At 50.2% G+C, this 27,070-nt stretch overlaps 1 protein-coding gene across 7 annotated transcripts in view; it reads right to left on the minus strand.

Moving 5' to 3' along the window:
* Positions 1–27,070, minus strand: part of LOC124472767 (rho GTPase-activating protein 12-like) — a 37,318-nt gene that overhangs the window by 9,692 nt on the left and 556 nt on the right. For 3 of the 7 annotated variants that reach the window (XM_047027793.1, XM_047027789.1, XM_047027792.1), the window contains exons 2-4: positions 22,545–23,313; positions 1,009–1,278; positions 156–365 (exon numbers count right to left, since the gene is read on the minus strand). In XM_047027793.1, the coding sequence (XP_046883749.1) occupies positions 156–365; positions 1,009–1,278; positions 22,545–23,240 (1,176 nt within the window). In that variant the 5' untranslated portion in view covers positions 23,241–23,313. Of the gene's footprint in view, positions 1–155; positions 366–1,008; positions 1,279–22,544; positions 23,314–26,975; positions 27,038–27,070 lie in introns of all 7 variants that reach the window. The other 4 variants (XM_047027794.1, XM_047027796.1, XM_047027795.1 and 1 more) reach the window with 2 other exon arrangements.

Genomic DNA, 27,070 nt, shown 5'->3' on the forward strand with positions numbered 1-27,070 from the left:
GAGGGGAGGATATCACTGTCTGCAAACCAGGACCCCCCAGGACACTCAAACCCAGGAGAACCAGACAGACAGACAGACAGACATACAGACAGATCAACAGACAGGAGGACAGACAGGTAGTCAGACAGACAGGAAGTCAGAGAGAGCCCTGGTACCTTCTCATTAGTATAGTCGCTGACATACAGCGTGTGCCCGTACTTGTCCAGCTCTTCTGACCAACCACGGGGCAGGGAGCCATACTGGCTGTCTGATTGGCTAGAGTACAAGCTGGGGCACGTGTCCTCCAACGACAGAGGCTGGAAGCGACCAATGGTGAGCGAGAGGAGGGGCAGGAAGGAGGGGGAGAGAGATAGAGGCGACGTGTTCTGAGATTTGAAACGAGGAGAGAGAAAGAGAGAGATAGAGAGAGAAAGAGAGGGGGGGAGAGAGAGGGACAGAGAGAGATGGGAGAGAGAGGGACAAAGAGAGAAGGGAGATAGAGAGATAGAAAGGACCAATCAAAACAGGCTCCAGAAGATCAGAAGAAACCAACCACCAAAAAGCTTAGAATGCCACATCTATAACCCCGCCCACTACAGTCAACCAACAGCCAATAAGGGGACAGAGAGCCATATGAGTAACAAGCGGTTGATTGGACTGAATCCTACAGGAGGCAGCGACAGACTGAGGTGCGGGTGTCAGGGCAGCAGAGGGCAGCAGGGGGCAGTGTGGGGCAGCAGACTGAACAGTGAGCTGCACTGATTCTCCCTGTCAGCAGACTAAGGTAGTACATGCTTACTTCTACTGTGTTAGTGAGTGTGGAAATAACTGTGTGCGTTAGTAACTGTTTGTGTGTGTGTAGGTATGCACTCAAGTGTGAAAATGTATGCCCTAATGTGCACGTGGTTACCAGTTTCAAAATGAATGCAGTATTTCGGTATGACTGTGTGCTGCGTGCCTGTTCGTGCTGCGTGCGTGTTGCGTGTGCATGCGTGTGTGTGTGTGCATGTGTGTGTGTGTGCTGCGTACCTCGGCGTCTCCAGAGCTGTGGCGGGTGGCCCTTAGGCTGCTCCCCGTGCCTGCCTCCTTGGCCCTGGGAGGCTTCCAGGTGCGCTCCTGGGAGCTGCGGTTGTAGTAGAAGTGGCGCCCGGACACATCCTTGTGCGTCTCCCAGTCCCCCAGCACGTGGAGCGGGGAGCTGGAGGGAGCAGGGGGATGGCTGGACTGGGAGATCTTCAGCTCCTGCAGGTTGGTGTAGACCGGGGAGTCCGGCCTGCCCTGACCTGACAGAGACACCGTCTGGGAGAGGAGGGAGGGAGGGAGGGAGGGAGGGAGGGAGGGAGGGAGGGAGGGAGGGAAAGAGAGAAAGAGAGAAAGAGAGAAAGAGAGAAAGAGGAGTGGGTGAACAGAGGGAGAGAAAGAAGGAAGGATGGGTAGAGAGAGTGGGAAACACAGAGAGAGAGACAGAGAGAGAGAGAGAGAGAGAGAGAGAGAGAGAGAGAGAGAGAGAGAGAGAGAGAGAGAGAGAGAAAGAAACAGAGAGAGAGGAAGAGAAAAATAGGTTTATTGGTACAAAACACATCAACAGCACCATCATTACAGTACCAGTATTCAACAACCACCATCTCATCCACAGTACTGGTGTGAAGCAACATGGTAGACACGCTGACAGGCATCCTTGTAACTCAAGCCACATCCTCCCAGATTGACTTCAAAAATGACGTATGGAAAGCAGAAGAAGAGAGGGGGAAAGGGAGGAAATAGTCAGCAGGGCCCAAACAGGAAGTGACACCCTGATATGTGGTTTGTACCTTGACCAGTGGCTGCCTTTATGACGTTCTGAGACCATCGTAAAGACAGCAGAGGAACTGTGGACACACACGCCTGGAGAACAAACACACACACACATACTCACAAACCACAAACCACACAGAGACACATACACACATGCACACATACACAAACACACAGAGAGACATAATCCACACACACGCAGGCACAAACCACACATACATGTACACACACACACACAACTGGAGGTTGTTTTAACTCCAACCCTGGTTGTGCCTAACCTAATTGAGTTGATCAACCAGCTAATTCCCAGGACCTCGTGTCCTGGACCAGGGCTGGAGACCAAACCCCACAGATAGGATCAGGGTGGGACAGGGAAGAACCATGCTCCTCTGTGGATCACTGGAAACATCTAGAACAGGGATTCCCACCCCTGGTCATGGAGAGCTACCCAGCAGTAGGTTTACACTCAAACATCCTTCACTGGAAAGCTACCCTCAAAACAGAACCGTTAGCCAAAACATGATCCTTTTAGCACCGACAAACATGTATCATTCATCACAGCCTTTATTATTCTGATTGAGTCTTTTTCTCTCATCCTGTCCTCGGGGACAGAGGCAGGGAGGACAGCTGAACACTAAACCCCCCCAGCTACTGAAGAGCCCTTCAGCTTCGAACACTACACGCTTCCTGTGTGGCTGTGCAAGGGGGCTGTTCCTCCCGTCTGGCCACTGCACGCTTCCTGTGTGGCTGTGCAAGGGGGCTGTTCCTCCCGTCTGGCCACTGCACGCTTCCTGTGTGGCTGTGCAAGGGGGCTATTCCTCCCGTCTGGCCACTGCACGCTTCCTGTGTGGCTGTGCAAGGGGGCTGTTCCTCCCGTCTGGCCACTGCACGCTTCCTGTGTGGCTGTGCAAGGGGGCTGTTCCTCCCGTCTGGCCACTGCACGCTTCCTGTGTGGCTGTGCAAGGGGGCTGTTCCTCCCGTCTGGCCACTGCACGCTTCCTGTGTGGCTGTGCAAGGGGGCTGTTCCTCCCGTCTGGCCACTGCACGCTTCCTGTGTGGCTGTGCAAGGGGGCTGTTCCTCCCGTTTGGCCACTGCACGCTTCCTGTGTGGCTGTGCAAGGGGGCTGTTCCTCCCGTCTGGCCACTGCACGCTTCCTGTGTGGCTGTGCAAGGGGGCTGTTTCTCCCGTCTGGCCACTGCACGCTTCCTGTGTGGCTGTGCAAGGGGGCTGTTCCTCCCGTCTGGCCACTGCACGCTTCCTGTGTGGCTGTGCAAGGGGGCTGTTCCTCCCGTCTGGCCACTGCACGCTTCCTGTGTGGCTGTGCAAGGGGGCTGTTCCTCCCGTCTGGCCACTGCACGCTTCCTGTGTGGCTGTGCAAGGGGGCTGTTCCTCCCGTCTGGCTGATGGAGGCATCACAGAGACAGCCGGGATCACAGGAAACAGCCGACCCCAGGGCAGCTAGCCGAGCACAGAACAATTAGCCGACCCCAGGGCAGCTAGGCGAGCACAGAACAATTAGCTGAGCCCAGGGCAGCTAGCCGAGCACAGAACAATAAGCTGAGCCCAGAGAAGCTAGCTGAGCCCAGGTCAGCTAGCTGAACACAGAGCAACTAGCTGAGCCCAGGTCAGCAAGTCGAGCACAGAGTAACTAGCTGAGCCCAGGGCAGCAAGCAGAGCACAGAGCAACTAGCCTGCTCTGGAAGTCCCGCTAATCAGACACCATCAAAAGAGCTGTTCCCTCTCCCTGCTAACAGCGTCACAGGACTCCCCCCACAGACATGACATGACATGACATTACATTTAGTCATTTAGCAGACGCTCTTATCCAGAGCGACTTACAGTAAGTACAGGGACATTCCCCCCGAGGCAAGTAGGGTGAAGTGCCTTGCCCAAGGACACAACATCATGTGGCGCGGCGGGGAATCGATCCAGCAACCTTCTGATTACTAGCCCGACCCCCTCACCGCTCAGCCATCTGACTCCCAGACAGACACACTAACCACACTAACCAACTCATCATTCCCCTCACAAGTGACAGTTGGGGGTTTGGCTTACAATGGAAAAAACCTCAGTTTGCCAAGTACACTTTGTAGAGTCACAAAATCTGGTGGAGTCATCAGGCCCCAGACAGTCAGTAAGATATCGAGGGACCTCCTGATCCTAAACCCTCCGCTCCAACTGTCTGAATGACAGCGGGGGAACAGTGGAAGTGACTTCTGGGTTCATATCTACTGTGACCAGTCTCTTGAATTCTGTAGAGAGAGAGAGAGAGAAAGAGAGAGAGAAACAGAGGAAGAGAAAGAGAGGGGGGAGAGACAGAGAGGAGAGAGAGAGAGAGCGAGAGAGACAGAGACAGAGAGAGAGAGAGACAGAAACAGAGAGGGGGGAGAGACAGAGAGGAGAGAGAGAGAGAGAGAGAGAGAAAGACAGAGAGACAGAGACAGAGACAGAGAGAGAGAGAGAGAGAGAGACAGAGAGGAGAGAGAGAGAGAGCGAGAGAGAGAGACAGAGACAGAGAGAGAGAGAGACAGAGAGACAGAGACAGAGAGACAGAGACAGAGAGACAGAGAGAGACACAGAGAGAGAGAGAGAGAGAGAGAGAGAGAGAGTTTCTGTCACAAAAACATACCCCTGTTACAACCTGCTCTACCACATACCACAGAACACTCCACACATGGAACACTCAATACAGAACACAACACCCAGAACACAGACCTCATAGCTATCTCACACACACACACAGAGACACACACACACAGAGACACACACACACACAGGAAGGAGGAAAAATTGAGAAATACTGTCTGGTGTGTGACAAGCTCCACACTCCAGAGAGCAGGCAGGGCTGACCTGTGTTTCACATGCAGTGCTCCACATGCAGTGCTCCTTGACTCTGTTACGCAACAGTCACCCTCCACTAACAGCATTATGGGATGGAAGGGTTTTTATGAAGGGAGAGAAGACAGAAAGAGAGACAGACAGAGAAAAACGAATAATTTTAAACACAGCCCCACAGCCCAGTGTGACAGTGAAATCTTCAGAAGTTAAGGGATTATCTAAAAAGGCCACAAAGTTCAGCTTGTTTTTCCAGAGCCGGTAAAAGGAATGACTGCTAAAGCAGTCTAGTGAGGGTGAAGACATGGCCACCAGAGTCTGGACAGTCAGCAGACTGGTGTGGGTGGAGACATGGTCAACCAGAGTCTGGACAGTCAGCAGTCTGGTGAGGGTGGAGACATGGTCCACCAGAGTCTGGACAGTCAGCAGTCTGGTGAGGATGGAGACATGGTCCACCAGAGTCTGGACAGTCAGCAGTCTGGTGAGGATGGAGACATGGTCCACCAGAGTCTGGACAGTCAGCAGTCTGGTGAGGATGGAGACATGGTCCACCAGAGTCTGGACAGGCAGCAGTCTGGTGAGGATGGAGACATGGTCCACCAGAGTCTGGACAGTCAGCAGTCTGGTGAGGGTGGAGACATGGTCCACCAGAGTCTGGACAGTCAGCAGTCTGGTGAGGGTGAACACATGGTCCAGAGTCTGGACAGTCAGCAGACTGGTGAGGGTGGAGACATGGTCCAGAGTCTGGACAGTCAGCAGTCTGGTGAGGGTGGAGACATGGTCCACCAGAGTCTGGACAGTCAGACAGGGAGATGGTTGGGTTGTGTTCACACCGCACGGTGGCAGGCCTTCATATCGTCGTCCACACTAAAGTCTCTTTTATAACACACACACACACAGAGATCAATAAGCGGCAGCTGCAGCAGCTGTGCCCAGACACTGAATCGACTCTGTGTGTGTGTGTGTTGCCTCTATCTTGCATGAAGAAACCAAGCTACAGTTGAGTCACAATGACCCCCACAAAACAACCTCTCCTGGCAGTAACAACCTTGGTATCAGACCCTCTGTAACAGACCCTCGGTAACAGCCCCTCGGTAACAGCCCCCTCAGTGACCGTAGGGTCAAACTGTAGTGATGTTGTTGTTTGAAAAGAGCCATGCAGTATGGCAGCAGTCATACCACTGAAGGGCCTTATGGGTAATCCAGGATTAGAATCTAGGAGGGCTTGATTGGCTCTCCCTAACTACGCTAATTCTGCGCTGTGGTTGGCTGGAGGCCGAGAGCACAGGGGCTACTGAGGACAGCGACAGAGAGGACAGGATGATGTAAGAGAGAAAGAGAGCGAAGGAGAGGGTTCCGATAGATCTACATTAGATAGAACCACAGAGAGATGGATAGAGAGACAGGGAGAAAAGGATATAGGGAACAAGAGGGAAAAAAAAGAGACATATATATTCTGGACATGCCTTTAGAGACAGGGGCCGAGTCATGGCAGTGCACCGTCGGCCGATCTAAAAGCTCTCTTATCTTAATCCTCCAGCTTGGTGCCGTAAAGCCCAGAGATTGAGATGGAGAGATCTGAGAGAGACACTGATACTAAGATCTCCTAGATGAAGAAGCTGTGGAGGGCTGTTGATCCGACACCCAGTCACATCCTCTGCCTGCTGGGCTTGGCTGCTCTAAACTCTCTGTTTATAACACCCCAGCCACATTAAATAGAGTGCTCTGTATGAAAAGCTTTCGCAGCATAAGAAACCCCATGTTCTCCTCGGCTCTGGGTGTGGTTCTGAACCTGCCTCTGTTCCTGGCCCTGCCTCTGGTCCTGTCCCTGAACCTGCCTCTGTTCCTGGCCCTGCCTCTGTTCCTGACCCTGCCTCTGTTCCTGGCCCTGCCTCTGGTCCTGTCCCTGTTCCTGGCCCTGCCTCTGGTCCCGTCCCTGACCCTGCCTCTGTTCCTGGCCCTGCCTCTGGTCCCGTCCCTGAACCTGCCTCTGTTCCTGGCCCTGCCTCTGGTCCCGTCCCTGACCCTGCCTCTGTTCCTGGCCCTGCCTCTGGTCCTGTCCCTGAACCTGCCTCTGTTCCTGGCCCTGCCTCTGGTCCCGTCCCTGACCCTGCCTCTGTTCCTGGCCCTGCCTCTGGTCCTGTCCCTGACCCATTCAGCTTGCGAGCTAACACAGCCACAAGCCCAGCTGCGTCCTGGAGGGCCGGGGTGAAGGGACTCTGCCACCAGCCTGGCACTCCAAGGGTCAGCCACCCCCAACTAGCAAAGGTAGACACAGGCTAGCCAACACCATCCACAGACTAACCCTACAGCCTTCACACACACTAACCCTACAGCCTTCTCACAGACTAACCCTACAGCCTTCTCACAGACTAACCCTACAGCCTTCACACACACTAACCCTACAGCCTTCTCACACACTAACCCTACAGCCTTCTCACACACTAACCCTACAGCCTTCTCACAGACTAACCCTACAGCCTTCTCTCACACTAACCCTACAGCCTTCTCTCACACTAACCCTACAGCCTTCTCACACACTAACCCTACAGCCTTCTCACACACTAACCCTACAGCCTTCTCTCACACTAACCCTACAGCCTTCTCTCACATTAACCCTACAGCCTTCTCTCACACTAACCCTACAGCTTTCTCACAGACTAACCCTACAGCCTTCTCACAGACTAACTCTACAGCCTTCTCACACACTAACCCTACAGCCTTCTCACACACTAACCCTACAGCCTTCTCACACACACTAACCCTACAGCCTTCTCTCACACTAACCCTACAGCCTTCACACACACTAACCCTACAGCCTTCTCACACACACTAACCCTACAGCCTTCTCACACACTAACCCTACAGCCTTCTCACACACTAACCCTACAGCCTTCTCACACACTAACCCTACAGCCTTCTCACAGACTAACCCTACAGCCTTCTCACACACTAACCCTACAGCCTTCTCACACACACTAACCCTACAGCCTTCTCTCACACTAACCCTACAGCCTTCTCACACACACTAACCCTACAGCCTTCTCACAGACTAACCTTACAGCCTTCTCACAGACTAACCCTACAGCCTTCTCACACACTAACCCTACAGCCTTCTCACACACTAACCCTACAGCCTTCTCACACACACTAACCCTACAGCCTTCTCTCACACTAACCCTACAGCCTTCACACACACTAACCCTACAGCCTTCTCTCACACTAACCGTACAGCCTTCTCACACACACTAACCCTACAGCCTTCTCACACACTAACCCTACAGCCTTCTCACAGACTAACCCTACAGCCTTCTCACACACACTAACCCTACAGCCTTCTCTCACACTAACCCTACAGCCTTCTCACAGACTAACCCTACAGCCTTCTCACAGACTAACCCTACAGCCTTCTCACAGACAGACACAGGGAGAGCTCAGATGAGCTGGAGCGTTCACACCACCAGAGCATCAAGCAGGGTCATGGGGGCTGTAGGCCAGAGTCTAGACAGCCAGGCGTTAGTTAGTTAACTGGGCCATCATGGATCCACAGTCCAGACACAACAAAGAGCCCTCACACGGGTCTTCACCCAGGTCAACGACCAGGGAAAACCGGGGCGGGCAGAGTGAGTCACTGATCCAGGCCTGACACGATGCAGGCTTGTTCCTGCCACAGATGGAACACACAGCCAAAACACAGCCAGGACGTTGAAAGGCGCTTTTAATGTCAGTGGGATGAACTAATAGGCGTACACGTTTCCACACGCCGACGTGTGAGGCCAGCGGCGGACAGCTCCTAGAGAGAACTGTTAATCATTTAAAGGAGTCAAGGGGATTCACTTCCTGTGTGACACTGCTTGTAGAACTCATAAAACATTTACATTTAGTCATTTAGCAGATGCTCTTATCCAGAGCGACTTACAGTAAGTACAGGGACATTTCCCCCGAGGCAAGTAGGCTAAAGTGCCTTGCCCAAGGACACAACATCATGTGGCACGGCGGGGAATCAATCCGGCAACCTTTTGATTTCTAGCCCGACTCCCTCACCGCTCAGCCATCTGACTCCCTAAAACAGGTGTTATCCAGTAAATAATCCAGACCAAGTCCAGCCTTCTCCTTCCCAGTGATGGTCTGGGCACCAGCCCTCAAATCAACAGGGCCAGTAAAACTCTGGTCCATAAAAAACTAAAATAGGTCAAGAAGGTAGATTTCTATCACAACTAAAGCAAATAATGCTTGCAGTTCCAGGAAGAGTAGTACACATAAGTCCTCACCACTGGCATGGCTAGGGCACGTCTAATTGAAGCTTTAAAGGATGATGAAAGATTTCTTCCCCATCAACCCATGATGTAACAATAGAACTGATTGGCTGGTAAAATCCTGGCGGATCTGGATGGTTCTTTAAGTCATCACAGTTTTGGGGGAATTAGAGAAGTAATAAAAAATAATATAGATAGAAAGATCTTACCCGCTGACTATTTTAATAACATAGACTGGGTAAAGATCTGATCTTTAAGGCGTGAAGGCAAACCTTGAGATATGCTGAGACAGCTCTCCTTCAAGAAGATAGAAACTCGTAGCTATAGGCGATAGGATCGTCCAATTTTCCAGACCCCAAATTGGGTGAAGAGCTTTTAACAACATGTCTTTAGAAAGAAAGAAAATAACTGAGGAATGAAGGAAGGAAGGGAGAAAGGAAACAAGGAAAGAAAGAAGGAAGGAAAGAAACAAACTAGTTCAAACTGACTTCTCTGGGGATTGAAATCAGGCCTTGTTCTGCTGCTTCATCAGCTCTGGCACGCAGGCTGGTGTGGGCTAGCTGGCCTCCTGTCCCTGAGCGCTGAGGGGCTCATTGATCATCCCTCATACAGGCTCTATTTGAGAGCGGAGGGCCGTTGCTGCAGGGAGCTGCACACAGAGAGGAAGCAGGCCAGGGACAGAGCGGCCTGTCTGGCCTGCTCCACTTCACACAGCCGGGCATCTCTATCTCTATCTGACGCGTCTTTATCATCTCTTTACATCCACTATGTCTTTCTCTACTGAACTATGTCAGTCTCTATGGCAGTTTATTTCTCTCTATGTCTGTCTGTCTCTCTGTCTGTGTCTTTATTTGACTGTATTTCTCTGCCTCACTCTCGGCCTCACTCTCTGTCTGTCTCTCTGTCTGTCTCTCTCCTGCTCTCTCTCTTGCTCTCTCTCTTGCTCTCTCTCTGTCTCCCCTGCTCTCTCTCTGTCTCTCTCCTGCTCTCTCTCTGTCTCCCCTGCTCTCTCTCTGTCTCCCCTGCTCTCTCTCTGTCTCTCTCCTGCTCTCTGTCTGTCTCTCTCCTGCTCTCTCTCTGTCTCTCTCCTGCTCTCTGTCTGTCTCTCTCCTGCTCTCTCTCTGTCTCCCCTGCTCTCTCTCTGTCTCTCTCCTGCTCTCTGTCTGTCTCTCTCCTGCTCTCTGTCTGTCTCTCTCCTGCTCTCTCTCTCTGTCTCTCTCCTGCTCTCTGTCTGTCTCTCTCCTGCTCTCTCTCTGTCTCTCTCCTGCTCTCTGTCTGTCTCTCTCTGTCTTCCCTGCTCTCTGTCTGTCTCTCTCCTGCTCTCTCTCTGTCTCCCCTGCTCTCTCTGTCTCTCTCCTGCTCTCTCTGTCTCTCTCCTGCTCTCTCTCTGTCTCCCCTGCTCTCTCTCTGTCTCCCCTGCTCTCTCTCTGTCTCTCTCCTGCTCTCTCTCTGTCTCTCTCCTGCTCTCTGTCTTCCCTGCTCTCTCTCTGTCTTCCCTGCTCTCTCTCTGTCTCCCCTGCTCTCTCTCTGTCTCTCTCCTGCTCTCTCTCTGTCTCTCTCCTGCTCTCTGTCTGTCTCTCTCCTGCTCTCTCTCTGTCTCTCTCCTGCTCTCTCTCTGTCTCTCTCCTGCTCTCTCTCTGTCTCTCTCCTGCTCTCTCTCTGTCTCTCCTGCTCTCTCTCTGTCTTCCCTGCTCTCTCTCTGTCTCCCCTGCTCTCTCTCTGTCTCTCTCCTGCTCTCTCTCTGTCTCTCTCCTGCTCTCTGTCTTCCCTGCTCTCTCTCTGTCTTCCCTGCTCTCTTCTCTCTTCTCTCCATGAGAGGGAGCCTTCATCCTAGACTGATCTTTCCCGGTCCTGAGGAGCGTCATGTCTCGACCTGTCCCTCTCTTATGAAGGAATGCAGAAGGGAGGAAAGGAAGATTAAAAGAGAGACATGACCCCTCCTGTCTCCACACAGAAGACACGTGTGCTTCTCCTGGTCCGCACAAGCCAGGACACAACTCCCTCAGCTCTTAACGAGAGTCAGGACTGGACTGGAGGAGGGGAGGACGAGGAGGGGGGGACGAGGAGAGGAGGAGGAAAGAGAGGTATGAGGTGAAGTGAGAGGACTGGAGGAGGGGAGGATGAGGAGAGGAGGAGGAAATAGAAGAGAAGGAGGAGGGGAGGAGGAAAGAGAAGAGAAGGAGGAGGGGAGGAGGAAAGAGAGGTATGAGGTGAAGCGAGAGGACTGGAGGAGGGGACGACGAGGAGAGCAGGAGGAAAGAGAGGTATGAGGTGAAGTGAGAGGACCCGAGGAGGGGAGGACGAGGAGAGCAGGAGGAAAGAGAGGAGGAAGAGGAGGAAAGAGAGGTATGAGGTGAAGCGAGAGGACTGGAGGAGGGGAGGACGAGGAGAGCAGGAGGAAAGAGAGGAGGAGGAGGAGGAAAGAGAGGTATGAGGTGAAGTGAGAGGCTGGAAGGCTCCACTCTCAGCCAGAGGCATGTCAAGGCCTTGCCTCGTAAAACTGATGTTCTGTACGAGGCACGCCTTCTCTTACAGTGCTGACTTAAAAGAGCCATTTAAACTCATTCGACCCATCTCCGACAATAATAACTTCGGCCTAATCTTTAACTGGTTCTTCCCAGATAGCAAGTTAAGAGGATGACTCCTTTGACTCAAGCTTTCACAAACACACTCGTCTTTGTCCTTGTCCGCTGGTGGAAAAAGCAGAGTGTTTAGGCTGGCCGTCTATCTGTGGACGGGGATGAGAGGACTACTAATATAAGTGAGACGAGAGATTGAAAAAGTAGAGGGAGGGAGGGAAGGAGGGAGAATGAAAGAGAGAGAGAGAATGAAAGAGAAAAAGAGGGAGGGAAGGAGGAGGGAAAGAGGGAGAAAGAGAGAGCGAGAGCGAGAAAGAGAGAGAGAAAGAAATCTAATAAGGCAGGGGCTGTCAGCTGGCGTAGCTGGTTCTCTCAGTGATATCCTAGATGACTCCTGACATTCCTCCAATGCCAGTGTCCTGTCTCTGGGACTGGCTGTACAGGACAGGAGTCCAGGGAGACTGGAGTTACTCCAGCTACCGGTCCAGCCCCACCAGGGCAATCAGAAAGGAGAGCGTTCCAGGACAGTTAAGAGAGCACTGCCAAACTCCCTCTCATCCCCTGCGCCTCCCCTCCTCCAACCTGTTTTGACTTGCAGGGGAGATGGGAGGGTTTTGCCAGGGTTTCAACACCAAGGTGGGGGTATCTGTTTAGACGTGCCATGAGTGCACAGCTACGCCTTTCAGTAATGCCTTCAGGACAACGTAAATGCATGCAGATGCAACAAAAGATTTCCTTTCCTCGAGAACATTATGACGTTTACGTTCATCTGTGTGGCCTGACAAGAAGACAGATTAACACTGGAGAACTTTAAAAGTAATGTTGTTTGTGTTTTATCGATTTTTCCAGCTCCATTTGCAGTGGAAGTCAATACCAAAGCCAAAACAGCTGCATGATGAGCCATGTAGGGGTATCCTTCAGTCTCCTGCAGGGCTGGAACAGGGCTGGGAGAACACAATGCAGAGGCTGGTCTCTGACACCAGCCTCTAACCTCCGAGGCAGAGAGCTCTCTCTGATACCAGCCTCTAACCTTAGAGGCAGGGAGTTCTCTCTGATACCAGCCTCTAACCTCCGAGGCAGAGAGCTCTCTCTGATACCAGCCTCTAACCTTAGAGGCAGAGAGCTCTCTCTGATACCAGCCTCTAACCTTAGAGGCAGGGAGCTCTCTCTGACACCAGCCTCTAACCTCCGAGGCAGAGAGCTCTCTCTGATACCAGCCTCTAACCTTAGAGGCAGGGAGCTCTCTCTGATACCAGCCTGTATCCTCCGAGGTAGGGAGAGGACAGAAAGCTGACCAGAGTTAAACCCAGGACACCTGGTGTTGTGTGGGGAATCAGGTGGCTGAGCTGTTAGGGAATTGCGCTAGTAATCAGAAGGTTGCCGGTGCGATTCCCTGCCGTGCAAAATGACGTTGTGTCTTTGGGCAAGGCACTTCACCCTACTTGCCTCGGGGGAATGTCCCTGTACTTACTGTAAGTCGCTCTGGATAAGACTAAATGTATTTCCCTAACTGGCTCTGGACACCTGGGCTGACTGTACATGGACAAACACACACACAATCCCATCTCTCTTCCACTTTCACCATTCTGTCTTGGCACTGAGTACCAGCCCTTTAAAACTGTACCCGGCATTTGGCGAGGAAAGTAGTCTACTTATTTTAGGCCCTTTTCTTTTTTAAGCTCACTTCCTCCCTCCCTTTCTCCCTCCTCTTCTTAATGACCTTCACTTGGAGAGGAGGAGATAAGGATGACTAGGCACACAACTCTTATTACCAGACTGTCCTGCAAGCAACACTGCAACATGGAGGCTGACTTGAGTTGCATTCTCAGAAAACTTTCCCATTAAGGCCAGCCCTACACTAACATGTAACTACACTGCAACACTTCACATTAAGGTCAATACTAACCATGCAGTTATGTGGTAGTTAATGTAACCTTACTGCAAAGTGTTGCAGTCCGTAAAGCCTCCTTCAAGGTCTTCTTTATCAAAGTAATACTGACATTGCACAAGGATGGACTAGCAGCAGAAAATACAAATATATTAGAGAACAGCAATTAAGTTTACAAAACACCATTCTTTGTTCATTATCTGTCTGTCACAGGAAAACTGTTTTCTATCCAGTGTCAGGATTCCAGCATTCATGTATGAAACAGAGAGACACAGAGAGAGAGAGAGAGAGAGAGAGAGAGAGAGAGAGAGAGAGAGAGAGAGAGAGAGAGAGAGAGAGAGAGAGAGAGAGAGAGAGAGAGAGAGAGAGAGAGAGAGAGAGAGAGAGAGAGACAGAGACAGAGACAGAGACAGAGAGACAGAGAGACAGAGAGACAGAGAGACAGAGAGAAACAGAGAGACAGAGAGAGAGAGAGAGAGAGAGAGAGAGAGAGAGAGAGAGAGAGAGAGAGAGAGAGAGAGAGACAGAGCTGAACCTGTATTTCTGGTCCTGAATGCACCTGATCATCAGCTCTTTAAAACCAATGTGTCCTGGGAGCGCAGGGCTCTGAGACTTCTTAGCTCAACCCTGTCAGTCAAACACGGCGACGCTTCATGGAACGTTCGTATGTGCTCTCCGGTAAATTCTTCTAGAAACGTCCCCTGCTGTGTCTGACGCATGTAAACAAAGGATCTGAGCAGTCCTTAACTGCCCTAAGGGCCTTACCAACATCGCATTTCACATCACATTCCTTCACATCACATTCAACATTTTATTCAGTTAACTAAACTGACAAAACAAATAGCTTGTACTAGGTAACAGGGCGGCAAATTCGAGGACAAGGACTCCATAGTTCCAACAGTCACAGTTTTTCCACATAGTCACACACACTTGGTAACAGTTTTCTGATCTGACATCACGACATCTCGAACACACCACCCGAGGGTCAGGAAGTCCTGCCCCCTGGCCTGACCAATCACAAGCCACATCAACAGGAAGCTGCTTTGTAATGCCCTGGAGAGCAGCTTTTCCCCCCCACGCAGACAGGCTGGGGAGCTGCAGGCCTGCAGTATCACTGGGCCCTCCCTGGACAGACAGGCTGGGGAGCTGCAGGCCTGCAGTATCACTGGGCCCTCCCTGGACAGACAGGCTGGGGAGCTGCAGGCCTGCAGTATCACTGGGCCCTCCCTGGACAGACAGGCTGGGGAGCTGCAGGCCTGCAGTATCACTGGGCCCTCCCTGGACATACAGGCTGGGGAGCTGCAGGCCTGCAGTATCACTGGGCCCTCCCTGGACAGACAGGCTGGGGAGCTGCAGGCCTGCAGTATCACTGGGCCCTCCCTGGACATACAGGCTGGGGAGCTGCAGGCCTGCAGTATCACTGGGCCCTCCCTGGACAGACAAGCTTGGGGGGGGGGGAGCTTAAAAGAGATCCAGCTTGTTGTCAATACCCCTTTGCTCAGACATAATAAACCAGGTTTGGAACCATAATCTCTGCTAGGAACAGTGTACGAAATCATCATGCTAAGTATCTTGAAGGCAAGTCTGACAGAACAAGGACACTGAGGAGACTGATTAAAGAGGAGGAAGGATGAGTAGAGAAGGTCTACAAGAATAATCTACTCATCTAATCTTGGATTGAATCGTCCAGGAACATAGGGGGTTAAGAAGCTCACAGCACTGAGAGGACTGACCCTGTAAGACCCAGTGGTGATGACGGTAGCCAGTCAGGGGCCAGGGCCACCCCAACACAGGCCCATCTCAGGGGGGCCCTAAAGCTACACTACAGCCCTCCGCTCCAAAACCCCAACAAATCACCTTCCATCAGCGTAGAGACTCAGTGTGAGAGCACACGAACCACAGACCCTTAACCACACAGCTTCCCCTTTGGAAGGGCTTTATTTCAGCTTGAGCAGACTGGCTTGCAGCACTTATGTAAGTACGTATGGAAAGATTACACAATGTTACGTGCAAACTCTTCGAATGGGACATCATCAAATTCCACAAACAAACAAAAAAGATTAAACGTACATCCTGTAAAAGTAGAGGACATTTATTGTCTCTTCATTTTTATCTTTTCATTTTTATGATTTTTTTTTTTTTTTTTTACTAGTGCGTTTTTTTTTTATTCCTCCTCTTGTGAGAGCTGTAAACAAATTCTAAAACCACAAAGCAATGTCACAGAATATTCTAGCCACTTCAGAGTACACACACACACACACACAGCACCGCGAGCCATTCTCTCAAGCCAGCTGTCCAAACAAATGTTACGTAGCTTGGCTTATGTAATGTAGCATGGCAAGTGCTTAGCACATCCTCTTAGCAACAAGCCAGCGGGCATGCGATCATCATCTCTTTCAAGATCAAACATGACCCCGAACACTGTCCACACTTCAGTAATAGACCCCTTATGAGGTAAACCTGAACAGTCACACCTTCAGTAACCATGCACCCCTAATAAGGTGAACCTGAACAGTCACACTTTCAGTAACCATGCACCCCTTATGAGGTGAACCTGAACACAGTCACACCTTCAGTAACCATGCACCCCTAATGAGGTGAACCTGAACAGTCACACCTTCAGTAACCATGCACCCCTATGAGGTGAACCTGAACACAGTCACACCTTCAGTAACCATGCACCCCTAATGGGGTGAACCTGAACAGTCACACCTTCAGTAACCATGCACCCCTTATGAGGTGAACCTGAACAGTCACACCTTCAGTAACCATGCACCCCTTATGAGGTGAACCTGAACAGTCACACCTTCACTAACCATGCACCCCTTATGAGGTGATCCGGAACACAGTCACACCTGTATAATGACACAGGAGTCACAAGAGGTCAAACAGATTCTGCTGTGCCGACTGTGACAGTGAATAAACTAGTTTAACACCAGCAGCAACATCAGCTGTGTGCGTGTGTGTTTCTGTGTGTGTGTGTGTTTCTGTGTGTGTGTGTGTGTGTGCGTGCCTTGTGTAACATGCCAAAGACCTAAAGTATATAATGCCTTGTGTAACATGCCACAGACCTAAAGTGTATAAAGTGAGTGTGCTCTCTCTCTGTTGTGTGAAGCGTGCTGTGGGTCCATTAGAGATGATGGCCCTACATATGGAGGCTGGCGCCCATGCCAGCTGGCATATGTGGATTTAAGATCAGAGGAGCGAAGCACTGCAGGATGTGCAGCGTGTTCAGTTCAGCTGGCTGCACTGACACAGAGATGGTACTGAAGTTAGCAGTGTGCTCAGATGCATTTCCTTGTAAAACAAGGACAGAGTGGACATTATTTACACGTTCTTGTTGAAAGAAAATGCTGATGCCCCCCCCCTCCTGTGCTGGAGTTGGGAAAGGTGGCACTGTCTAAGGTTTTCAGAGAGATGTTCGAGTGTGTGTTCATGATGTCCGGTGTTGTGCTGGTGTGTGTGCGCGTGCACGCACAGAAATCCTTGTGTGTGCGTGTGTGTGAGAAAAGGCTGTCTTACCGTTTCGCTCTCGTCTGGGTACATAGTGTCCCTGTAGCTGTGAGTCGTATCCAGAGATGAAGACAGCGATGCAGACACACACACACGCCGACAAACTCTATCCTCTCTGACTCAGACTGTTACTGAGCAACACCAGGCACTGCAGCGCTAGGGACCTCCGGCCAGGCACGCACACGCACACACACACACACACACACAGTACACAGTACACAGACAAACACACTTACATAAGCAGAGAGAGAAAGACAGTGACAGACAGAGAGAGAGGGAGAGAGAAAAACAGAGAGAAACAGAGAGAGAAACACAGAGAGAGAGAGAGAGAGAGAGAGAGAGAGAGAGAGAGAGAGAGAGAGAAACAGAGAGACAGAGAGAAACAAAGAGAGAGAGCGAGAGATAGCTTGCAGTGTCACTCTATCCTCCTAGGCACAACAGACACTCTTCTGGAACTGTCCTAAAATCTGCCAATATCACTCTGCTCATCAGAGCCTGCCCATCACACAGTGCCCCACATACAACACTCACTCTCTGCCCCCGCCAACACACACACACACACTGTGCCCCACATACAACATTAACCCCCCCCCCCCAAACACACACGTATCTAATTCAAGCTCCCAAAGGGATTAAGAAAAGCTTCACATAAGAGTGGGCATTGTGACCCCCCCCCCCCTGCCACCCCCACCCCTCAGAGAATCAAGCCTCCAATCAAAGAAGATGTGTGGTGGAGGGGTGGGGGGTTACCAGGGAAACACAAAGGGAGGAAGGGTCCAAACCTGATGGAGCAGAGTGCACCATGGAAAACATGTATTATCTATCATGTTCTCTATCAACACCCAGTATGCTATGTCATCCCTTACCCGTGTCAACAATGAAGCCTTCAGAAGGTTGGAGGTCCATGAAGACTGGTAAACTGTCATCTTGGTAGGATGGTGTTTAGGTTTAAGCATTATGTTAACGCTCAATAATAACAGGGTTGAGAATGACGTGGTCCGAAATCACACACAGAGTGGGATTTCTTTGCAACGCGACCTTGGTCTGAAGAGTCACATGGTGAGTTTGTGCGACTTTTACATCACTTTTAGATTCGTTCACTTTTAGATTCGTTCACTTTTAGATTCGTTCACTTTTAGATTCGTTCACTTTTAGATTCGTTCACTTTTAGATTCGTTCAATTCAGCCCTGGTGGGAATCACTCGGTGATTACGAACATGACAGCCAGCTGCGATGGGGGTGGTCAGAGGAGGAACAGTGAGGGGTCAGGAAAAGGTGACATCTTAAAGGTGTTAGTGAGGTGTTAACACCTTCTCTCTCTCTCTTTCTCCTCATCCTCGTTATTACCTGGGCAGGAATTCGCTAGCCTCCGCCACACATCCCCGTGTAAAATGAAACCATACACGTTGACCTCAGCGGCGTACATGTTTACTTCATGTTTACTTCCTGTTTACGATGGCTTGTCACGTCTTTGTGATTCGGATTCTTTCTTTACACATGCGACTCAGTCCTGGACTGTGAATGCTTCACACTGGAATCTGATACTGACCACACATGAAGACCAAATGCGAATGGACAAACAAATCGGATCTTATCTGTAAATCTGAACGGAACACTCAGGCTTGCAGTGTGAACATAAACGTTTTTCATTTTGACTAGTAACACAAACTGTCTCAGGCAGGCAGATAAGACTGGTGTACTTATCAAAACAGAGGGAGAGACAGAGTGACAGACACAGGAGTGAAAGAAGTTGGTGTACCGACCTTTGAATCATTACACAAGAGAGCCGAAAGAGGAGTGGGCGGGCTTGGTGCCAGACAGCCAGTCAAAGAGTCAGTTAACCAGTCAGTCAACCAGTCAACCAGGCAGTTAACCAGTCAGTCAACCAGTCAACCAGGCAGTTAACCAAGTCAACCAGTCAGTTAACCAGTCAGTCAACCAGTCAACCAGTCAGTTAACCAGTCAGTCAACCAGTCAACCAGGCAGTTAACCAGGCAGTTAACCAGTCAGTCAACCAGTCAACCAGGCAGTTAACCAGTCAGTCAACCAGTCAACCAGGCAGTTAACCAGTCAACCAGTCAGTCAACCAGTCAGTCAACCAGTCAGTCAACCAGTCAGTCAACCAGGCAGTCAACCAGGCAGTTAGCCCATGGCCTGACCCCATACCTCACACACCAATACTACACTGCTCACATGCAGTCAGCCCCCCTGCAGTTATCACACTCCACACGTGTGTGTGTGTGTGTGTGTGTGTTATTGTGAAACTAGGTGTGGCCCAGTTAGCAAATCCAGGGCTGGGTGTACAGGGTGTGTACAGTAAGTGCAATACAAAATATTTTTTTGCAAGATTAAGGTAGCCAATAGCAGAGAACCAGAAAGTGTTTCCTCCAGCTGCCCCATAGGGAGCCGTTTAATTGGTGGCTTCCTGCAACCAACAGGGAGAGAGGGATGAGAGATCAAACTAGGGGAGACATGTTGTCCCTAATTTCTCTCAGGAGAGGGAGGTGGAGGAAAATAGAGAGAGAAAGAAAGGAAGAGAGAGAGAGATGTAGAGAGAGAGATGTAGAGAGAGAGAGAGAGAGAAAGAGAGATGTAGAGAGAGAGAGAGAGATGTAGAGAGAGAGATGTAGAGAGAGATGTAGAGAGAGAGAGAGAGAGAGACATAGAGAGAGACATAGAGAGAGACATAGAGAGAGAGAAAGAGAGAGGTAGATTCCTGCTGACTCACCGTGTTCAAACATCATGTCGCTAACTAAGGGCTGAACAAGTTTAAGAGGATACATACACAGCAGCGCGGTGGGCAGCGAGGAGGGGGCTAATGCTAACTAATGATAATCTATGCCTGGGACAATCAATGTGCTGAGCATGCAGCCACTGCACCGCCTCCGAATTGATTGGATTCAGCACCACAGCACAGAAAAAAAAAACCCTGTTCTGACTCGATTTTAAAAAGCCAAAAGGCACTTTCTGGTGCGAAACGCGAGCTGGATTCGATAACTCATACGTAGCTTACAGACCGAGGCAATTACCAGCAGAGACCCTGAAACACCGCCCATTAAGGACATCATCTGACATGACGTTGTCCTGTTGACATGTAGCTTGACGTTGGGTCTAGTTCACTGCATCTCCTCCCCTCCGTGTCAGAACAAGAGGGCCGTTATAAAGATAACCATCAGCAAGGATAACATGGATATAACATCGATATTCATCGATAACATGCAGCCGAGCAGCAAATTACAAAGGCAGCGAGGCCTTGAGCTTGTCTTCAGATGGACTGGGCGAGGGCGAGGGCTGTATGGATTGAGTATAACGTGGCCCTGGGTGACAACCAACACAGGCGATATTGGAGTCTCAGCTAATAACCTTGTCATGTCAGAGGCTGCTCCTGTTGTCATGGGGAGGAATAAACAAAGATGGAGAACACCCTCAGCCAGCCAGTCAGTCAGCCAGTCAGCCAGTCAGCCAGTCAGCCAGTCAGCCAGTCAGCCAGCCAGCCAGGAAAAAGCTGAGGGATATGGAGGACACTACCCAATTCACTCTCACTCTGCCTCTCTTTTAATTCCTCCATCTATACAGTAGAGAAGAGAAGTGTAGAGTACAGTAGAGTACAGTAGAGTACAGTAGAGTACCGTAGAGTACAGTAGCAAATAGTAGAGTACAGTTCAGTAGAGTAGAGTACAGTACAGTAGAAAACAGGAGCTGGAGAAAGAGGAAGTGTCCTGCCACCTGATCCTGCCCCTCACCTGTCGCACGTTGTCGTTCCAGAGGGAAAACAAACAGTGAAAGTGTAGTGAAACTGGGGCCAGTTTCACTCAGGCTAGGCCAACATGGCTGCACCCTGCTGGTTCCTTATGAGCTTCCAGAGAGCTGTTCCTCTGCAGAGGTGGATCTGAACCAACAACCTCTTGATCTACAGTCAAATGCTCCACCACTGAGCTATCCCCAACACTTACAAACCCACTCTACATCTCCATAATCCTGTCATCTCTCATCGCTGCCCACAGCCTATCGGGAGAGCTTTGCTGAGGTCAGAACTGCCTACCAACAGAACAGGTTGGACAACTATGACCTTTCCGTTGGGCACTGGCTCCATAGGCAGCCAGGCACTCTAATAGTCTTAAGAAGGAACTCGACTTTGGTTTCAAGAGCAACTCTTCAAGTTCCCATTATGTTTTGATTCCCTTTCCAGCTGAAATGCTGTCCCCTCGTTGACAAGTTGGACACCTGGTCGACAGCCAGCGACGAAAGCTTCAGTGGAGACACTCCCTCAAAGGCCTGTCCATTCGAAGAGCTTACAGCGCAACTTCACATTCAGCTGAGAACAGGAGCTGAGATTCAGCTGAGAACAACAGGAGCTGAGATTCAGCTGAGAACAGGAGCTGACATTGAGAGTTCAGCGTTTTTAAAGAGGCTTGTTCTCGTAGCCATCACCTTTGTGATACTCCCACTCTTCTTTGCTCACACAAAAACACTCTGTTGCTCACGCGCACACGCCCAAACACACACACACACACACACAAGCACACACACACAAGCACACTTGGGAAAAAAGCCTGTGTGACCTAGTTTCTATTCAATCACAGGGCCTTTTGTACCCAGCAGCTGCAGACATGGGTGATAGTCAGCTGGGCCAGGCAGGAACAAAGACTTTACCAGCTAGCAAGACCTTCATCTGCAGCCCTACCAGCTAGCTAGCAAGACCTCCATCTGCATCCCTACCAGCTAGCAAGACCTCCATCAGCAGCCCTACCAGCTAGCTAGCAAGACCTCCATCTGCATCCCTACCAGCTAGCTAGCAAGACCTCCATCTGCATCCCTACCAGCTAGCTAGCAAGACCTCCATCTGCATCCCTATCAGCTAGCTAACAAGACCTTCATCTGCAGCCCTACCAGCTAGCTAGCAAGACCTTCATCTGTAGCCCTATCAGCTAGCTAGCAAGACCTTCATCTGCATCCCTACCAGCTAGCTAGCAAGACCTCCATCTGCATCCCTACCAGCTAGCTAACAAGACCGTCATCTGCAGCCCTACCAACTAGCTAACAAGACCTCAATCTGCAGCCCTATCAGCTAGCTAGCAAGACCTTCATCTGCAGCTAGCTAGCAAGATCTTCATCTGCATCCCTACCAGCTAGCTAGCAAGACCTTCATCTGCAGCCCTACCAACTAGCTAGCAAGACCTTGATCTGCAGCCCTACCAACTAGCTAGCAAGACCTCCATCTGCATCCCTACCAACTAGCTAGCAAGACCTCCATCTGCATCCCTACCAGCTAGCTAGCAAGACCTTCATCTGCAGCTAGCAAGCAAGATCTTCATCTGCATCCCTACCAGCTAGCTAGCAAGACCTCCATATGCATCCCTACCAGCTAGCTAGCTAAACATCCATCTGCATCCCAGAAGCTGCCCTCCTTCCCTGGCCACACAGCTTCCTCACCCCCCAGGCTGACTCAGGGAGGTGGAAGTAGGCCTAGGCCAGAGAAGCTAGTCCTTCCTGAGAGAGTGGAAACTAGGTGGGACTTGTTCATAAGGAAGATAACAAGCAGAAATGAATAAAATTTCAAAACAGTTTTGTACCACAGCGTTGGTACAAATGCACACACTCGCAGAACACACACACACACGTGCACACACACACACTTGCAGAACACAAACACACACGTGCACACACACAAACATGCACACACACACAGTCTCTCCTACCTGCAGGTGTTCGGTGGAGCTGCTGCTCAGCTCTTCTCCAGACTCTGAGTCGTTGGTGCGTCTCTCCGATCCCTCGCCGGCCGAGTCACAGTGTTGAGTGCTGTCCACGTCCAACGGAGCCCTCTGGAGGTCCGGAGAGCTGGCGCGGAAGCGAGGCAGCGTGCTCCGCTTGGCTGGGTGGGGAGGGGTGCACCCGGAGTGGCTTCCTGGGAAGGGCGGGGCCTCTGGAAGGGCGTGGTCATTGTCGCTGCCCGGGCTGTGGTTGGCGTTGCGGCGCAGGGAGGGTGGCGTGGGGTGCCCGGACGAGGTGGAGGGCGACAGGGAGGAGGGCGAGTGCGAGCGGAGCCCGAGGACAGACGACTCGCTTCCTCCGCTCCGGTTGAGGTTCTCGTTGGAGCGGCGTACTTCCTGCATTCCCCGGGACGCTGTCACCGGCCCCGCCCCCACCCCGGGGTGCAGCAGGTGCTTGGGAGGGGGCATGAGGGCCTTGCGGACCTCCCTGACATACTGGGCGGGGACATAGAAAGGCTTGGCCCCCTCGTCCCTCCTCACCTGCCACCAGTCTTCGTTGCTCTTCTTCACCAGCAGGAAGTGCTCCCCCTGGTGGATGGTAATGAGACGCTCCTTGGCCTTGTACTCGTAGTCGTAGTCCACCTCGATGTACACCTGGCCCGGGGCGATGGGCAGGTCCGCCATGACAGCCCGACGCACTGGATCTCACCGCCGCTGGCTGGACGAGGAGCTCAGAGGCATGGCTCGCCGACCGCCGCTGGAGGGACGGGGACAGGAAGAGGAATATGAAGACCGAGGGGAGGAGGTTCTTTCTACATGGATGGGATAGGCCCCTCCCACTTTTTAAAAACGGACAATCCGTCCCCCTCACAAAAAAAGAAAAAGAAAAGCTGTCTTAAAACAAACGTGCGCCACAGTGAAGACCAGAGACATAAATCAGATGTTTTTTTCCTCCACAACCCCCCCCCCCCCACCCCCCAGGCAGTATTCAGCCAACTGTAACATCATAAGTCTCTGGTCTACAGGAGAACCAGGCATACTGAACTCTCTGAGGGTCCAGATGGACTCCTCGGAGAGGCCCTTAGAAAGCACAAGCGTTTGGACAAGAAGCAGGTAAACCCAAAACAAACCGTAGAGAGCCGTGAACAATATCTGTGACAGTAGGACCTATAGGCCTGCTCAATCCAATTGAGGGTGAACAAACAGACTATAGGGGCCAGTAATCCCACTAACTTACAGACACGTAGGTCTGGGAAGCCAGCGGAGAAGAAAATAAGATTAGAGAGGGAGGGAGGTCCAGTAATATGACTCACGTGTTTCCCTCACTCCATCGCATTCTGGGACTCTCTCACTTTGAATCTCTATGTCGCTCTCTGCCACTCATTTAGCCCTCTCTCTCTCCTCTTACCGTCGAGTGGAACACAAACAGCTCCATTTGATCAACGCGGCGGTTTCTTCGGGCAAGGGACTTGAAAATGGTGATGCGATAAATTAAAACGTTAACTGGCTTTCTTACTAACAAGGAGGGACATTGCATAAATACTAATACATTGCATAAAATGTACAGTAAAGTACATATCCTAACGTTACATTAACTCTTCTAATCACTATATTTACCATACCGAGCAAGAGGTAGTCAAATCATACATACCACTGATGTCTCACACACACACACACCTCTAATCAAGACAAAAGTTCAGGAACATCTTGCACAATCTCAACATTGAGGCGGTGTTGTTCAAACAAACTATCCTTCACTTAGAGTCTGTCAGTTACAAGAATGTGCAAATCATACACAGCAATAAAAAATATATTTCAGTTAATTCCAAATAATTTGACTTTGTTTTACAGTTTATCTTCGACGGCCTACATTTGGATTTTAGAACGCTACTGTGGGCAGGGTGAAAAAATAAACCTTAATTTAACTTTCCTAGATTTGCATAATCCAAACAAACCCAGGTGCAAAACCGGTGTGTCATTTTGTGTTGAGGAATATCTGATTCACTATACCAGCCTGAGGCTCTTCCTCCACTGAAGACATTCAGTCACCACTATGTGACACCATGAGCTCAGCCTGTTTGCATAGGTTATACTACTACTGAATCCTAGGGTGTCATTAGCTAAGAGAGAGAGAGAGAGAGGGAGAGGGAATATGAGAGACAGAGAGAGAGAGAGAGAGAGAGAGAGAGAGAGAGAGAGGGAATATGAGCGACAGAGAGAGAGAGAGAGGGAATATGAGCGACAGAGAGAGGGAATATGAGAGACAGAGAGAGAGAGAGAGAGAGAGAGAGAGAGAGAGAGAGAGAGAGAGAGAGAGAGAGAGAGAGAGAGAGAGAGAGAGAGAGAGAGAGAGAGAGAGAGAGAAAAGAAAGTGAGAGAGAGAGAGGAAATGAGAGAGGGAGAGAAAGAGAGTGAGGGAGAGAGAAGGTCAGACAGGGTACAATGGAACTACATGTCTTTAGGAAGAAGGCAATTCCCCAAAAAAGTAGTCAACAACAAATTTCCCTCCTCCCCTCTACCTTATCTCCTCCATCCCTACCCCCCCTCCCCTTACGTCAACATCCTTCCACCCTCGTACTTTTCCTCCCACAAATAAAGTCTAGAAAACACGAGAGCTGACTATGAATACAGTAAGATTGTATGATTTGTCCAAACCTTGGTAAGATCACAGACCTGTCCACAACAATCACACCTGGAGTGACTGACCAAAGCATGAGTGCCTCTGCCAGCCAAGCATGTTTCCAGATCAATTTAAATGGGACTATTAGGCTTGGCTATGTGTGAGTGCAGGAAACTGGCCTTGAAAGTGTTTATTCCACGTCATAACAACCCCTTAGCTTCCCAATGTCATAACACACCATTAACCCCAAAACCCTGTCTGTATCTTCCAATGACTCTCTGAGAGACCAAACATTATTAACGCTACCAAGGGCTTCAAAGCTGTCCACAGATCAGCACCGACAATCAACCTTAACCCTCAGGGAAAGACAACAGGTGGGGAAAAACCTCCAACTGAAAATCTGAACGGATCCTCTCCTCCAGAGACACCTCTGGTAGAAATCTAGAGAATTGTCCCATTTTAGAAGATTGTGTCTGAAAACCATCAGTCTGCCACCTGTTGACTCATCCTTGACCAGATAATGGAGAAGGTATTGGTGGAACTGTACAAGTCATATGTCAGGGGAGTCCATGAGAGAGGCTTGTCCTGCCCATGAGCTATGCTCATACTGGGGGAGTGACAACACTGGGAGCTGCAATCCTGTCACTTCATAATGGGCTGACTGGAATGGAGAATGCGCCACCGTCAGCACACAAACCCCAGCTATTTCACCCTCCCCTAGCTACCGCTCTCCTCCTACATAGGCCTGGTGATAGGTAATAGGTATCGATATCACCGGGATGTTTTTTTCTTGCCCTCTTCTTTCGAGTTTCTATTGATCGAGACAATTAACAATGAGGCCGGTCGTTCTTTCGATGGCTGCTGACTGGCAGAAAGGCTGATTCTAGTTCGAATAGAGTCAGACCTGACTCGCCTTCTGCGGAGACCTCTTGGCTAGCGTCAATGCAATAACTTTTGGTTGTCATCTAGTCTACTCGTTTAAAAAAAAAAAGAAAAAAAGCGGGACTCTGAAATCAGTTAAATGAAAAAACGTCATTCATTATATAATAGTTTACGTTAAGGTGTAGGCTACTAACAGATTGTTGTTGCCATGGCAACTAAACCAAGGGGGCGCGATCGCTAACTTTCCTACCGCAAATAAAGTCAATTTGCAACAGACACTGGATTAACCGGAGAGTTTAAGACCGTCTGGTCAAGACTAGTCTTAAACCAAGTCAAACCAACTGTCCCCTGAACTTTCCAGCAAGTCCAACAGTATTAGACAAGACTATTACAGACTGTAACAAGCAGAGGTCCAGAATGACCTCTCAAATGTAGCTACATCCCAAATATAGTCCCTTGGTGTTCCTAGCAGCTTGATATAGAAGATCTGCCCTATATACTCCAACACGTTGAGTTTGAGTAAATGGGCCAGTCATCCCTACTGTACCAGGGACCGGTTGCACAAAACACCTTAAGATGTTCACTAGCATATTTAAGGTTCTCTCCTTGCTAGGCTTATTTATGCCCCAGGCCTCCAAAAATCAATCTGTAACGAACGGGCATTTGTTACCTACATTAGATTTCCTTGGTTTGATGACATGGAAATACGTAGGTTAACGGCAAAGGTGTATATGGTTTAATTTATAATTACTGGCATGTTTGTTTTTTTGTTTTGCAATAATCTTCAAGTAGACTAAAGCTCTCTCTGATTCCTCATTATGTTGATTAGATCGTATCATACGGATGTTTTTGTTATTATAGCTCCATACTTGTGCGTGTACAATTGTCAACTTCTTAAAGGGAGAAACCTAAATTACCTTGTCCAGTACGCGCTCCTAACTGAACTTCCTGGAACACTCCGTTTTCTTCGGGCAAGGGACTTGAAAATGGTGACGATAAATTAAACGTTAAC

The sequence above is a fragment of the Hypomesus transpacificus genome, chromosome 10 (genome assembly GCF_021917145.1).
Source record: "Hypomesus transpacificus isolate Combined female chromosome 10, fHypTra1, whole genome shotgun sequence".
Lineage (NCBI taxonomy): Eukaryota > Metazoa > Chordata > Actinopteri > Osmeriformes > Osmeridae > Hypomesus > Hypomesus transpacificus.